We start from the raw sequence: 13,308 nt of genomic DNA, 5'->3' as shown, positions 1-13,308 counted from the left end.
CATCAATGTAGCAAGGAACAGGTGGGGGGTAGTGCCGGTGTAATTGCAGAAGATGGACTGTTCCACAAATAGGCAGGCATAGCTGGGTCCCATGCAGGTGCCCATGGCTACCCCTTTGGTTTGGAGGAAATGGGAGGATTGGAAGGAGAATATGTTGAGGGTGAGGACCAGATCAGCCAGGCAGATGAGGGTGTCAGTGGAAGGGTACTGGTTGGGACGGGCATGGGAGGATGAAATGGAGGGCTTGGAGACCTTCGTCGTAGCGGATCAATGTGTACAGGGATTGGATGACCAAGGTGAAGATGAGGCATTGTGGGCCGGGGAAACAGAAATCTTGGAGGAGGCGAAAGGGCATGGGTGGTGTCACGAACATAAGTGGGGAGTTACTGGACTAAGGGGGACAGGACAGTGTCAAGGTAGGAGGAGATGACTTCGGTGGGACAAGAGCAGGCTGAGATAATGGGTCAACCAAGGGGAATCTTGGGAAGGAGTTAGAATTGGACAATGTAGGGTTCATGGACAATGAGGTTGGAGACTGTGGATGGGAGATCCCCAGAGGTGATGAGGTTGTGGATGGTCTGGGAGATAATGGTTTGGTGATGGGAGGTGAGGTCGTGGTTGAGGGGCAGTAGGAGGAGGTGTCTGCAAGTTGGCACCTGGCTTCAGCAGTGTAGAGGTCAGTGCACCACACTACTACTGTGCCACCCCCATGTCTGCGAGTTTGATGGTGAGGTTTGGGTTGGAGCGGAGGGAGTGGAGGGCTGCGCATTGAGGGCAGGAGGTTAGAGTGGGTGAGGGGGGTGGACTGGTTGAGGCAGTCGATGTCACGGCGGCAGTTTGAAATGAAGAGGTCAAGGGCGAGTAACAGGCCTGCATAGGGAGTCCAGGTGGGAGAAGGGGTCCTTGGTGGGTGGGCGGGTGTCTTGGTTAAAAAAGTAGGCACGGAGGCGAAGGTGGCAGAAGAAATGTTCAAGGTTGCAGCATGTGTCAAACTCATTAATCTGAGACCGTAAAGGAATAAAGGTGAGGCCTTTACTGCAAACTAAATGTTTGTCCTCCATGTAAGGGAGCTTGGGGGGGATGGTGAAGACACGACAGGGATGGGAGCTAGGACCTGGAGTGGAGCTGGAGCTCAAGGTGGGGGCGGAGACAGTAGCTTGAGTGGGCATGGTTATAGGGTCGTAGTGACATCACAAACGGAACTGAGGCTCACAAAGGGGCTGGAAGTGGGGCTTACGGCTGGGTTAACAGGAACGGAAGTGACGTCACGAGCGGTGAGGGCAACATTTCAGTTAGGTACTCAGTTGATGGCACTTGAGGTGAAAGTGACGTTGGCAATTGAGGCTTCCCACAGGGTGGAAGTGGCAGCAACTGTGAGGGCAGATGGGGGGGGGCGCGGTGGGCAGTGGGCAGTGTTGGCTGAGGGAGGGTGCGGACAGATTTGCAGGGTCAGGTGGGGTTTGCAGCCCCATCTCCTGAATGGGGAGTAGACTTAACAGAAAATTCTAAGCCCCAGAGGAACAGCATTGAATCAATTAACTGAATAATCAATTATCCAAATAAGATAGTGCCCGCCCATCTCATTTGGATAATCAAAGTTCCTCCTTACTTTTAATTTAACGCTGAGTAGTTCTGGAAGCAATTTTCTAGTTTTAGAAGCAGGAGGAAATGGTAATTCTGGATAAGGGTAAACTGCTTCTCTATTTTAAGTACATTGTCAAAAGATCATATATCTGATTAATCTAAGAAAATTGACTTTCTTACTCTAGATTCTGAAGATAAAGACGAAGGTGTTGCAGAATATAACATGCAGGTATTCCATCATTTAATCTCTCCCACATGCTGAATTATATTGTCTGACGTGAAAGGTAACCTGATACTATGGAAGTGGCATATAAGGTTCAGTACTATATATCTTTCAGTGATCAAACATAATTTCAACATAGAAGCATGGAATTTAAAAGCAGGAGTAGCCTTTTGGCCTGTCAAGCCTGCTCCACTATTCGATCATGGCTGATCCTCTATCTCAACAGCAAATTTCTGCTTTCCCTTGATACCTTTAGTTTCTAAAAAATAAAGCATTAATTTTTTTTTTGAACATACTCCATGACCAAGCCTCCACAGCCTGCTGAGGTAGCACTTTCCACAGATTGAAGAAGTTCATTTGAATTGCATTTCCTGAAACTATTGCCATTGTTATATTAAAATGATTAAACATGTTTCCAGAATTACTACAGTAGAAAATAGGTAGAAATGGCCATTTGGTAACAACTGCAGAAAATGGATTGAAAGTAAGAATTTGAGTAGAGGCATATTTAGATTTCACTCGAATATATTGATGTATTGTAATTGCCTTCAGTCACTATTGAGTGGCACCAACTGTGTATGTATGGTACAAGTGATTCTGAAAAGGAGATTGCTTATTTGATGTCACATCGTCCATTATTGATGTAGCTATTGTATATAAATTAAGAATTCACAAGTAGCATGAAAATCCTTGCTTGCAAACATAAATGATATTAAAGTAGATTTTCAGAATAACCAGTAATTAAATTAAGCAGCATCTTCCTTCTGCCATTGTTCCTGAGAATGTGGTGGAGACAGAGTCAAACATGATTTCAAAACACAGTTGCATTATTATCAGAGGAGAAAAGAAATTACAGGGTGATAAAGGCAGGCAAGTGGTACTAGGTGAATTAATTTTGCAGACAGCATATATAGTTTTGATCTCAGTTTTGGCTTCTTCCTTGCAATGAGAGTTTATCATTACCTCCTCAACTTGTGCTTGTGAAAAGAAGACTGTTTATGATCCCAGCATATTGTACTACTGAACAAGTCAGATCTCAGAATGAAACCTGACTTGAAAACTCATATGTTTGTTTCAATTTAGTTTGTTAACATGATGCCGAGTTGCTGAGACATTTTCACGTGACGTTGCAGATTTCCTTTAACAACAGAACATAAGTTTATTATACAAAAGCATTTAAAAAAACTAAACTACTAAAATATCAAAGATTGCTAACATGATATAAAACACAACAAAATGGCTCCAACCAATTTCCTGACCGTATCTATTTAATCCAAGTCCAGAGAAATTACATCCTAAACTCAACTCTTTAGAATTCAACTCAACTCTTTAGAATTCTACTCAACTGACTCCTTCTGGGTCCTTTTCTGTCATCTGTGGAGAACGTTCAATGAGTCATTTCCAAATTTGCCAATGTGAACTTTTCCACAGACCTGATAGTCGAAACTTACCCAGTTCTACTAACCTGCAGATTTCTAACTAAAGACTCCTGGTTTGAAAGTTGCACCAAAAAAAAATTCTTCTGCTGACATAACTGGCCCCTGAATGTCCATGATCATCTCCTAAAAGAGGAACTAAACTAACTTTGAAACTCAATGCTGGTGACTTCTGAATTGAATTTTTTTTTAAATTACTCATCCTAAGATCTGCTGCTTTAGAAACAAAGCTAAGAACTTACAGGCTTAGTCTGCCTATCAACAGTATAGACATTTTCCCATTAACACCGTGGGGTCTTTAGGCACTTTTCTCTGATAAATAATAGATTTAAGCACACTTTCATAATGGCCTCTCTGACATTTCTTTTGAAAGAAAACACTTCACAGAGGAAATTAACATCAACTTACATTTATTTCGAAATCCAAATTCTAAAGACTATAATTAGTATATAAAAATTATGTACTTTTCATTACATTGAACTTTGTTATTTTGTTTCTTTAATCCAATATTACCAAAGCTGAATTTCGCCAAGTAAGTCAGCCTTAATGATTCCTGTGGCTGTGCTTAAAGTTTTGACTCTAGGTCTTGATTGACTAACTGTGCAATAATATTGGGTTCCACAGCAGAAGAAACACATTCCCTCTGGCACTTTGTCTAAGGAAGAAGAAACCCGGCCAAAAATGCAACTTCTGGTCTTAGCCCAGTGACCTTTCTTGGAAATTGGCCACCTTGGCACAATGCCGAGAGCTGCCGACACTGCTGGATTGTGCAGGAGGATGATTCATTGCCCTCAAGGCAGGAAGAGGAAATACATTTAAAATAAAGTCACATTTGAAGTGCATCATTGCCCAACCATGCTAAGCTGCAAAACAAGAAAATCAAATTCATGTTACAAAAGATGTATCCTGCTGTGTTTGCAATGTATTCTAAGGGAAATATTTTTATAACATTAAAGTTAGAAAATCTAATTATTATGAAACAGTATAAAGTCAAGAGATCTTTAAGTATAACTATACACATGGCAAGGCAAACATCTAGCTACGTGCGTCAAATTCTCTTCAGCAGTATGCATTTCTATCAGATAATTGTGTCATGAGAACTGAGAAATCTCTGACTTGCTAAGGCACAATTACATACTTTTATTGTAGACCAGAATTGCAGAACTGGAAGAAGAAATAGATGAAACAAATGAAGCATTTTCTCTTTACACAACCAAGATTGCAGAGGAAAACCAACAACTTGAACATCTGGAGCAGGAGCTAAGAATCCAGGCAAACTTGGCACAGGTTAGAGAGCCATAAATACAAAATATTGGATAATTTTTCCCTGAATGTATTTTGTTTCTGTGGAAATCACTATATAATAATATATATCCAGGTATTTAATTTTGCTCTTTCCTGGAGCATCTGCACAAATTAGAACTGGCCCAACAGGATTCCTAATGGAATTGGCAGCTGACAGCTGAGGAAGATGTGCACAAAATCCAGTCTTTTTGACTCCTCATAACCAGCGCACTCTCTGCATTGTTTTTAAATTAAATGTGTTAACTAACCAGTCAATTCAGGGTAACAATAACTGTCACAATCTCAAAATACAATAATATTATATTAGCCTAAATTTTAATTTACTTAATATATTTACAAAATTTCTTGTTAAATATCAAATCAACATAATTTTCTCTGAAATAAATGTACATTATTGTCTTGTCTTTAAGAAAGAGAGATCTCTTTTATTAATATTCTTGATTTGAAAATGCCAGGGTTGGACTGGAGGGGGTGTCCAAAGTTAAAAGTCACACAACCCCAGGTTATAGTCCAATAGGTTTAATTGGAAGCACTAGCTTTCGGAGTGCTGCTCCTTCATCAGGTGGTTGTGGAGTACAAGATTGTAAGACACAGAATTTATAGCAAACATTTACAGTGTGATGTAACTGAAATTGTATATTGAAAAAGACCTGGATTGTTGTTAAGTCTCTCATCTGTTAGAATGACCACGTTGGTTTCAGTTCTTTCTTACGTAAATCACAAAACCTTTTTAAAATATTACATTCTCAAGTGAACTTTAACAATTGGTGTCTGTCAGCTCAGTGTATTGAAGGTCTGAGCTCCCCTGTGAGATACTGTCTGTGCCACAATGTTTAGAGTGGTACTAATCTAAACAAAATGAATTTACAGAATCTTACATGGAGTCCCACAGTTTTTGAGCAAAGTAAAATATAACTCTCCAAGTACAAATTCACCCTACAAACTTATATGTATGTGTGTGTGTGTATGTGTGTGGGAGGGGGGGGGGGGGGGGTGCCGAGGGGGAGCGGAGGGGGGAGCTGGTGGTGGTGGTTTGGGGGTTTTGTGAGTGTGAAAGAGTGGATGCATGTGTTTGAGTGTAATTGGGTATAAGTCTGTGAGAGGGTGCATGTATGTATGTGTGTGTGTGTGTAGGAGTGTAGGGGGTGTGTGTGTAGGAGTGTCTGTGTGTGTGTGTGTGTGTGTGTGTAGGAGTGTAGGGGTGTGTGTGTAGGAGTGTAGGGGTGTGTGTGTGTGTAGGACTGTGTGTGTGTGTGTGTAGGAGTGTAGGGGTGTGTGTGTAGGAGTGTCTGTGTGTGTGTAGGAGTGTAAGGGTGTGTGTATAGTGCAATGGGGTCACCTGTCGTGTGACATGAATCCAAGGTCCTGGTTGAGGCCATCCCCAATATTCTTCCCTCACTAAAAATCCATTGTAACATGAACTGGCGTAGTGGTTTGAAAATGTTCCTAGATGTTTTATTAATGGCATCATCTGGTGTTCAAAACTATTGTCAGAGTTTTTAAAGAAGAAAATGAAGACTCAGGGAATTCTGGAGCATTCCACATGGTGGGAGCATGGTACTCCAGTACTAGAACTGCCAGTAATATGCTGATCAGATAAGGATGCATAAGACAAATGGTTCCCTAAAAGGCATTTGCTACCTTGTCAAAAGCAATTTGTCCTGTCAATGCAGGGCCTAATTTGTGATTTGAAATGTTCCTTCATTGCCAATTATTATTCTGTTCAAATCATGAGGGACAGAAATAAGATAAATAGGCAAGGTCTTTTCCCCAGGGTGGAGGAGTCCAACACTAAAGGGTATGGGTTTAAAGCAAGAGGGGAACGATTTAAAGGGGAAATTTTTTCACACAGAGAACATGCATGAAATGAGTGCCATAGGAAGTGATAGAGACCATTACAATTATAACATTTAAAAGGCATCTGGATGGGTATGTGATTAGGAAGGGTTGAGAGGGATATGGGCCAAATGCTGGCAAATAGGACTGTTTGGTGTTGTACAGCTCAATGACTTTGGGACCTATGCAAGTAATAATTAATTCTATCTGAAATTTTAGGTTGTCTTCATGTTTGTTCTGGAATCTCTTTGTGTTTCATTGATTCAGGAGCCTGGGGAAGAGTGTAAGTCACTTTTGGAAGATTTCCGCAATCTGTTGAAAAATCTCTCGCAGGCAAGGGATGTGCTGTCAATGCTGGACTTACAGAGACGTTGTGTAATAAACAGATTGACGGAACTGGAATCTGAATTAGCAGGTTTTTACACAGCACTGGACGACAGACCAACCAGAATCTCAACCTGAGAACAGAAGCACGGCCAGAAAGTAAAGTGTTATGTCAAGGCAGATTAAACTAACGAATATGTAATGTAACATCAAAATAATTTAATTTTGTATTTCAGTATGAGAAAGCAAAGAAATCACACCTGCCTTTCCAATTATTCACAGACACTGTCTGGAGTCTAATGCTCAATCATCTATCATGGTTAGAGTCTGACCCTGCTGATAAATAATAAAATGCTAATGTTCTGGATAAATTGTAGTATTTAGGAAGTATGTAACATCCATTCTGCATCGAGTTCCTCTAGGTTAACCGATTTCTCCAATTTTTACTTGCACCAACTTTGGGCTACAATAGAAACTGCACGTTAAGGGACATCATTGAATGAGAGATAATCTACATTAGATGAATTTGCTGGTGGAACGTCTTAAGTCAACCTAACTTAAAATGATTGTCTACTTGACCATATCAGAGCATGGTCAGAACTAATTCTGTCCTCTGAACAAGGAAGTCACATTTGGAAGGAGCCCTGTTCCTCTGACATACAAAGATATGAAGAGGAGCAGAAGTGGGCCATTTGGTCCTTTAAGACAGCTCCACCATTCATTAAGATCATGACTGAAGTGTTTGTATTTCGAATTCCACATTCCCGTCAATCTCCATAGTCCCCTTGCCTGACAAGAATTTATCTTTTTCTACCTTAAAGATATTCAGTGATCCTTTCCCATCAACTTCTGAGAACAAGAGATTCAAATTCACATGACCCTCTGAAAGAAAAAAAACTCTCCTCATCTCTGCCCTAAATTGGAAACCTCTAATTTCTAAACTGTGCTCCTAATTCTGGACTCATGCACAAAAGGAAACATCCTTTTTGCATCTACCTTGTCAAACCCATCCAGGTTTCCATACACTTCAATTAAGTGGCACTCATTCTTATAAATCACAGTGGAACAAGTCTAGCTGGTCCAGTCTTTCCTTGTAAGATAACCCATTTGTTCCAGTAATCAGTCTAGCAAACCACCTCTAATGTATTTACACCCATCCTTAAATAAGGAGAACAAAACTGCACACAGTATTCAAGACGTGTCCTATTTTCTCTGTTCATTTGCTCTTATAGGAAAAGGTGAGCATTTCATTAACCTTCTTGATTACGTGCTGTATCTTCACACACTGATATTTGTTGTGATTCATGCACCAGAACACCTAAATCTCTCTGCAACTCAGAATTCTGCAGTTGTTCTCCTGTTAAGTAATTCTTTGCTTTTTATTCTTCCTGCAAAAGTGAACAACTTTGCATTTTCCCACTTTAAACTCCATGTGCTACATTTTGACCATTTCCTATAGGCCTGCATTCTCCTTATGTCCTCTTCACAACATTCTTTCCTATTAATCTTTGTGTCACCTGCACACTTAGCTATTATGCCTCCATTCCCCTCATCTAAGTCATCGATGTAAATTGTAAAAAGCTGAGGCCCCAACATTGACCCTGCAGAATTCCACTCATCGTATCCTACCAATCAGAAAAAGACCCATTTATGCATTCTCACAGTTTCCTGCCAGCCAATCCTCTATGCACATTAATATGTTATTGTTGACATCATGAGCTCCTACTTTAATTGATGCTCTTTTATGTGGCACCTATCAAATGTCTTCTGGAAATCCAACTGCAGTATATGTATAGGCTTCTCTTTATCCACAGTGCATGTTATTCCTTCGAAGAACTCCAGTGAATTGGTTAAATGTGATTTCTCCTTGAGAAAAGTATGCTGATTCTTCCAAAATACTTTAAGTTCCCAGCTATGACCTCCTCAAAAATCAATTCTGGTATCTTCCTCATAACAGGTGCCAAGTTAACTGGCTTATAGCTCCCTGTCTTTTTTCTTTCCTTCCTTCTCAAACAGAGAAGTTATATTTGCTACTTTGCAGTTGTGATGGAATCTTTCCAAAGTCTAGTGAATTTTGGAAAATTAACACTAACATATCTACATCATCAGCCATCTCATTTAAAACCCCAGGATTAAGTCCATCAGGACCTAATGAATTAGGCGAAAGTAAGGACTGCAGATGCTGGAGATCAGAGTCAAGATTAGGGCGGTGCTGGAAAAGCACAGCAGGTCAGGCAGCATCCAAGGAGCAGGAAAATAGAAGTTTCGGGCAGGAGCCCTTCATCAGGAAACTAATGAAGGACCTAATGACTTGTCTGCTGACTGCTTTGCTCAGTACTATTTCCCGAATGATTGTAATTTCACCCAAATCTCTCTCCCTTCCAACTCCAAACTTGCAGCTATTACTGGAATGATTTTCATATCCTCTACAGTGAAGCAGAAGCAACATGTTTGTTTCATCTGCCATTTCCTTACGATAGTCTATTAATTACCCCTTTTCACTCCCGAGAAGACCAACACTCATTTGCTTACTCTACTTTTCTTTCAAAAATACCTACAATTTTTAAATTCTAGATGCCATTCATACTTTTGGTAATTTAATGTATTAATATTTATATGCCCCAATGGTTGTTCAATAACCAGTCGAACTGTCTCACTCAAAGATGCTTTTTTTAAAATTTAATTCAAATTTTCACCAGTACCACTAAGGAGTGTTTTGTTTGCATCTTCATTTTAATTCCTTACAACTAAAGCAAAAGGAGTTAAAGTGTACTCTGTACAGTAAAATGAGGTGAAGTCCTCAGCCATTTCATTTAAGAGAAACCTAACTGAACTTTCTAAAGCTTCCTACTGAAATGTGACTTGTGTTTATGTATCGCACTGTCCATCACTTCTGACCATTATCATCAGGAAAATGAAAGATTTCCGCTTTCTAAATAATTAAGCTTAGAATTTTGTTTTCTTCAATATTTCAAAGCGTCATTTATGATTCAGATTTCAGTGCAGTACATTGTTCTAGTTATCTTGGAACACACTTTCCCTATTATACTGTTATTTGTTTATTTTAGGGAAAGTATTGCCTGTACTTCTTCATGACATTAATTCCTTGAACAACTTGACTAATTGTCAAACTACAGCCGATAAGGTAGCCACATAATTAGCCCATGTAAGTCTTTAATAAAAGCAAAATACTATAGATGCTGGAAACCCGAAATTAATCCAGTGAATAATGGATAAACTCAACAGGTCTGGCAGCATTTGTGGCGAGATAAACCAAATTAACGTTTTGAGTCTGGCATAACTGTTTTTCAGCCTGACCTGATGAGTTTCTTGAGCATTCTCTGTGTTTGTTTCCTCTAAGCCAAGACCTGTGTTACTCTAAAGTAAAAACTAGAAGATGCACAAAAACAGAATAATATCAAGTTTTTTTCTTTCTGTCTCTGATTTGCTCCCTCTTGAAGCTTCAGGATTTTGTTAGGAATTAAAATTAGACTCTCAAGCATGGGTGCTTTAATCCTGTATCTCACAACTATCTTCATTCTTATATTTTTCAAAGGTTTTCCTTCACCTTTCTCTGCATAGCATCCTTGATTCTACCCTTCAAGTTTGTCCATTAAAGCATTTGCTCCATAAGCTTTGGTGGATCCTCCAACCACTGTGTCTCTATTCTCTAAAATCTCTGCATAAGTCCCTCAATCTCTCCATACATTTCAAAAGTCTTGCCAAATCAATGTTCTACTTCATTCATTCCCTCCGTTGCATCGTCCGACTACCTCCTCCCAATTCTTCAGTATCTGCTAATGCCCTATACCTTCAGGTTTAGGAACTTAGCGCACTTCCTGACTGCATCAGGGAGAAATGAATTTAAAATAATGCAAACTTGCAGAATATTGATCTTGTTTTTTAATAACATAACAAACTTTCCCTCAGCTTTAACAGCTGACTGCATTGTAGTAGTAAGGCAATTTAGAAATGCTTGTTTTTTTCTTCTAATCTGAAACTTTGAGAATGTTGATGTTTTGAATTCGATGTGGACAATAACTTAGTAATTGTAGTTGCCATGGAGATGTGTTTGTATCAAGTATTAACTTTCTAATTCATTGGCTGGAATCGGATCTTTGACTTCTTTATAAAAGACACTTTTACTAAAGTCAATGAATTGATTTACATCATGATGACCGCACCTAATTACCTCACTACACACTTCATCTGAAAAACATTTTCTTCCTTCACAAAAAATGTTTTACTGGAGATGTGCGAGCATGTTTCATCCTGTTTTATCAAAAGATATCCTTGGACATCCGTAAAATATCGAAACATTTGGAAACAGGATGTTAATATTTAATCTGGAGAGGGTGCAGAGAAGATTTATCAGGATGTTACCTGGACTGATATGAAGGAAAGCCCTGAGGAAGTTTCGCTCTTCCCTCTGCCAGTGCACTATCAACACCTTTTCTCCCTCAGCACTCTACCCCACCTCACTATCACATAGATGCTGTCCCCTCCACACTAGAAAGGTTAGCTTGCTCTGTCTTCACAGATACTGCCTGACTCGCTGTGATTTGAGATTTGACTAGATTAGATTCCCTACAGTATGGAAACAGGCCCTTCATCCCAACAAGTCCACACCAACCAGACCCATTTCCCTCTGACTAATGCACCTAACACTATGGGCAATTTAACATGGCCAATTCAGCTGACTTGCACATCTTTGGAGTGTGGGAGGAAACCGGAGCACCCGGAGGAAATCTACGCAGACACTGGGAGAATGTGCAAACTCCACACAGACAGTTCCCAGCATTTTTTGTCTAATAGACTGGGGTTGCTTTCCTTAGAGCAGAGGATCCTGAGGGATGACATGATTGAGATGTATAAAATTATGCAGGGCATAAACATGGTAGCTGGGAAGAAACCTTTCCTCCTGTGGAGGGATTAATCACCAGGGCATAGAGTTAAGGTAAGGGGCAGAAGGTTTAGAGGACATGTGAGGAAAAAGGTTTCCTTCCAGAGGGTGGTGGGAATCTGGAACTCTCTGCCTGTAAGGGTGGCAGAGGTGGAAACCCTCAATATTTAAGAAATATTTAGAACATAAGACATAGCAGTGGAAGCAAGGCCATTCAGCCCATCAAATCCACTCTCCCATGGCTGATGGGCGTTTCAATTCCACTTACCCATACTCTCCCCATAGACCTTAATTCCTTGCGAGATCAAGAATTTATCAGTCTCTGCCTTGAAGACACCCAACGTCCCAGCCTCCACTGCACTCCATGGCAATGAATTCCACATGGCTAAAGAAATGTCTCCTCATTTCCGTTCTAAATTTCCCCCCTCTAATTTTAAGGCTGTGCCCACGGGTCCTCGTCTCCCCACCTAACAGAAATAACTTCACAGCGTCCACCCAATTTAGATATGCACTTGCAATGCCAAAATATACAAAGCTATGAGCCAAGTGCTGCAAAATAGGATTTGAATAGTTAAGTGGTATTTTTAATTAGTGCAGATTTGATGGGCCATAGGGCCTTTTTCTGCATTGTAAACCTCTATGATTCTAGTCACTGGGGATCAAGGCTAACATAAGCTTTGCAATTGTGAGCTAATCAGTATTACCATCTGAACCACTAATGGCAACCATGCTTGTGTGGGTATGTACGTGTCTACCAAGGTCATCTTGTCTCTGTTTATATTAGCACCCTATTTGGTGTGTTTGATTATGTCCACATACATTCAAATCAGACAAAGAACTCTTAAACAAAGATTTGAGTTCCAGCATTTCCAAAATAAGGAGAAACATCAGCTACAACCTTTGAACTGTTGGTTGAAGACCAAAACCTTGTGGATAGTTAAATGGATACAAGACAGCCAGGTATAGCCGGTTAACTTATATTTATCCTTTCTTTATTATTGAAATTTAATATCAATTAGCCAACGTTAAAGTTTCTGCTCTGAACTTTTTACTTTTGCATGTTTGATTTGAGTATATTTGTGAGGGAGTTGCAGAGGTTGGGACATGTGATTGTATTTTTGATGATTTTGGTATTTTCAACTTGCTGGGTGTTAGCCCAGAAACTAGGCCTTTACTTCTGGAACTCCAGGAAATCTGTCTAGTTCTTTATAAACTGTACGTAAACAGATAGGCACACATTGAATTGGCAAACACAAACTTTTGCAATTCAAAATCATGTTACAGACAAATGAGGAGCTAATAAAGAGGGGAGCCATTCCATCCCTTCTCAACTGGTCACAACACAGCACTCATTAAAGTACATAATTAATTGTGTTTGAATGAATATATATGGCATATATATAAAACAATGAATGGTATATGACAAATATAATCAAAACAGCAATGTAACTTATACTCCCACCAAATGTCACGCTTATGAATAATAAAACAAAGAACTGTGGATTAGATTAGATTACTTTACAGTGTGGAAACAGGCCCTTCGGCCCAACAAGTCCACACCGACCCGCCGAAGCGCAACCCACCCATACATTTGCCCCTTACCTAACACTATGGGCAATTTAGCATGGCCAATTCACCTAACCTGCACATTTTTGGACTGTGGAAGGAAACCGGAGCACCCGGAGGAAACTCACGCA

At 40.0% G+C, this 13,308-nt stretch overlaps 2 protein-coding genes across 2 annotated transcripts in view; one reads left to right on the top strand and one right to left on the bottom strand.

Moving 5' to 3' along the window:
• Nucleotides 1–13,220, top strand: part of LOC122540693 (uncharacterized) — a 35,875-nt gene extending 22,655 nt beyond the window's left edge. The window contains 4 exon segments of the mRNA XM_043676798.2: nt 1,770–1,813; nt 4,393–4,530; nt 6,652–6,833; nt 6,835–13,220. Of these exon segments, the coding sequence (XP_043532733.2) occupies nt 1,770–1,813; nt 4,393–4,530; nt 6,652–6,833; nt 6,835–6,871 (401 nt within the window). The 3' untranslated portion in view covers nt 6,872–13,220.
• LOC122540695 (potassium-transporting ATPase alpha chain 2-like) overlaps nt 3,643–13,308 on the bottom strand; it is an 85,246-nt gene continuing 75,580 nt past the window's right edge. The window contains exon 22 of the mRNA XM_043676801.2: nt 3,643–4,106. Coding sequence (XP_043532736.2) covers nt 4,102–4,106 — 5 coding nt within the window. The 3' untranslated portion in view covers nt 3,643–4,101. The remainder of the gene's footprint in view (nt 4,107–13,308) is intronic.

This window comes from Chiloscyllium plagiosum, unplaced genomic scaffold, assembly GCF_037043375.1.
Source record: "Chiloscyllium plagiosum isolate Xiang-an unplaced genomic scaffold, Cpla_swu_hap1 HiC_scaffold_29, whole genome shotgun sequence".
In the NCBI taxonomy this organism is placed as follows: Eukaryota; Metazoa; Chordata; class Chondrichthyes; order Orectolobiformes; family Hemiscylliidae; genus Chiloscyllium; species Chiloscyllium plagiosum.
This window is presented reverse-complemented; position numbering and strand designations above follow the sequence as displayed.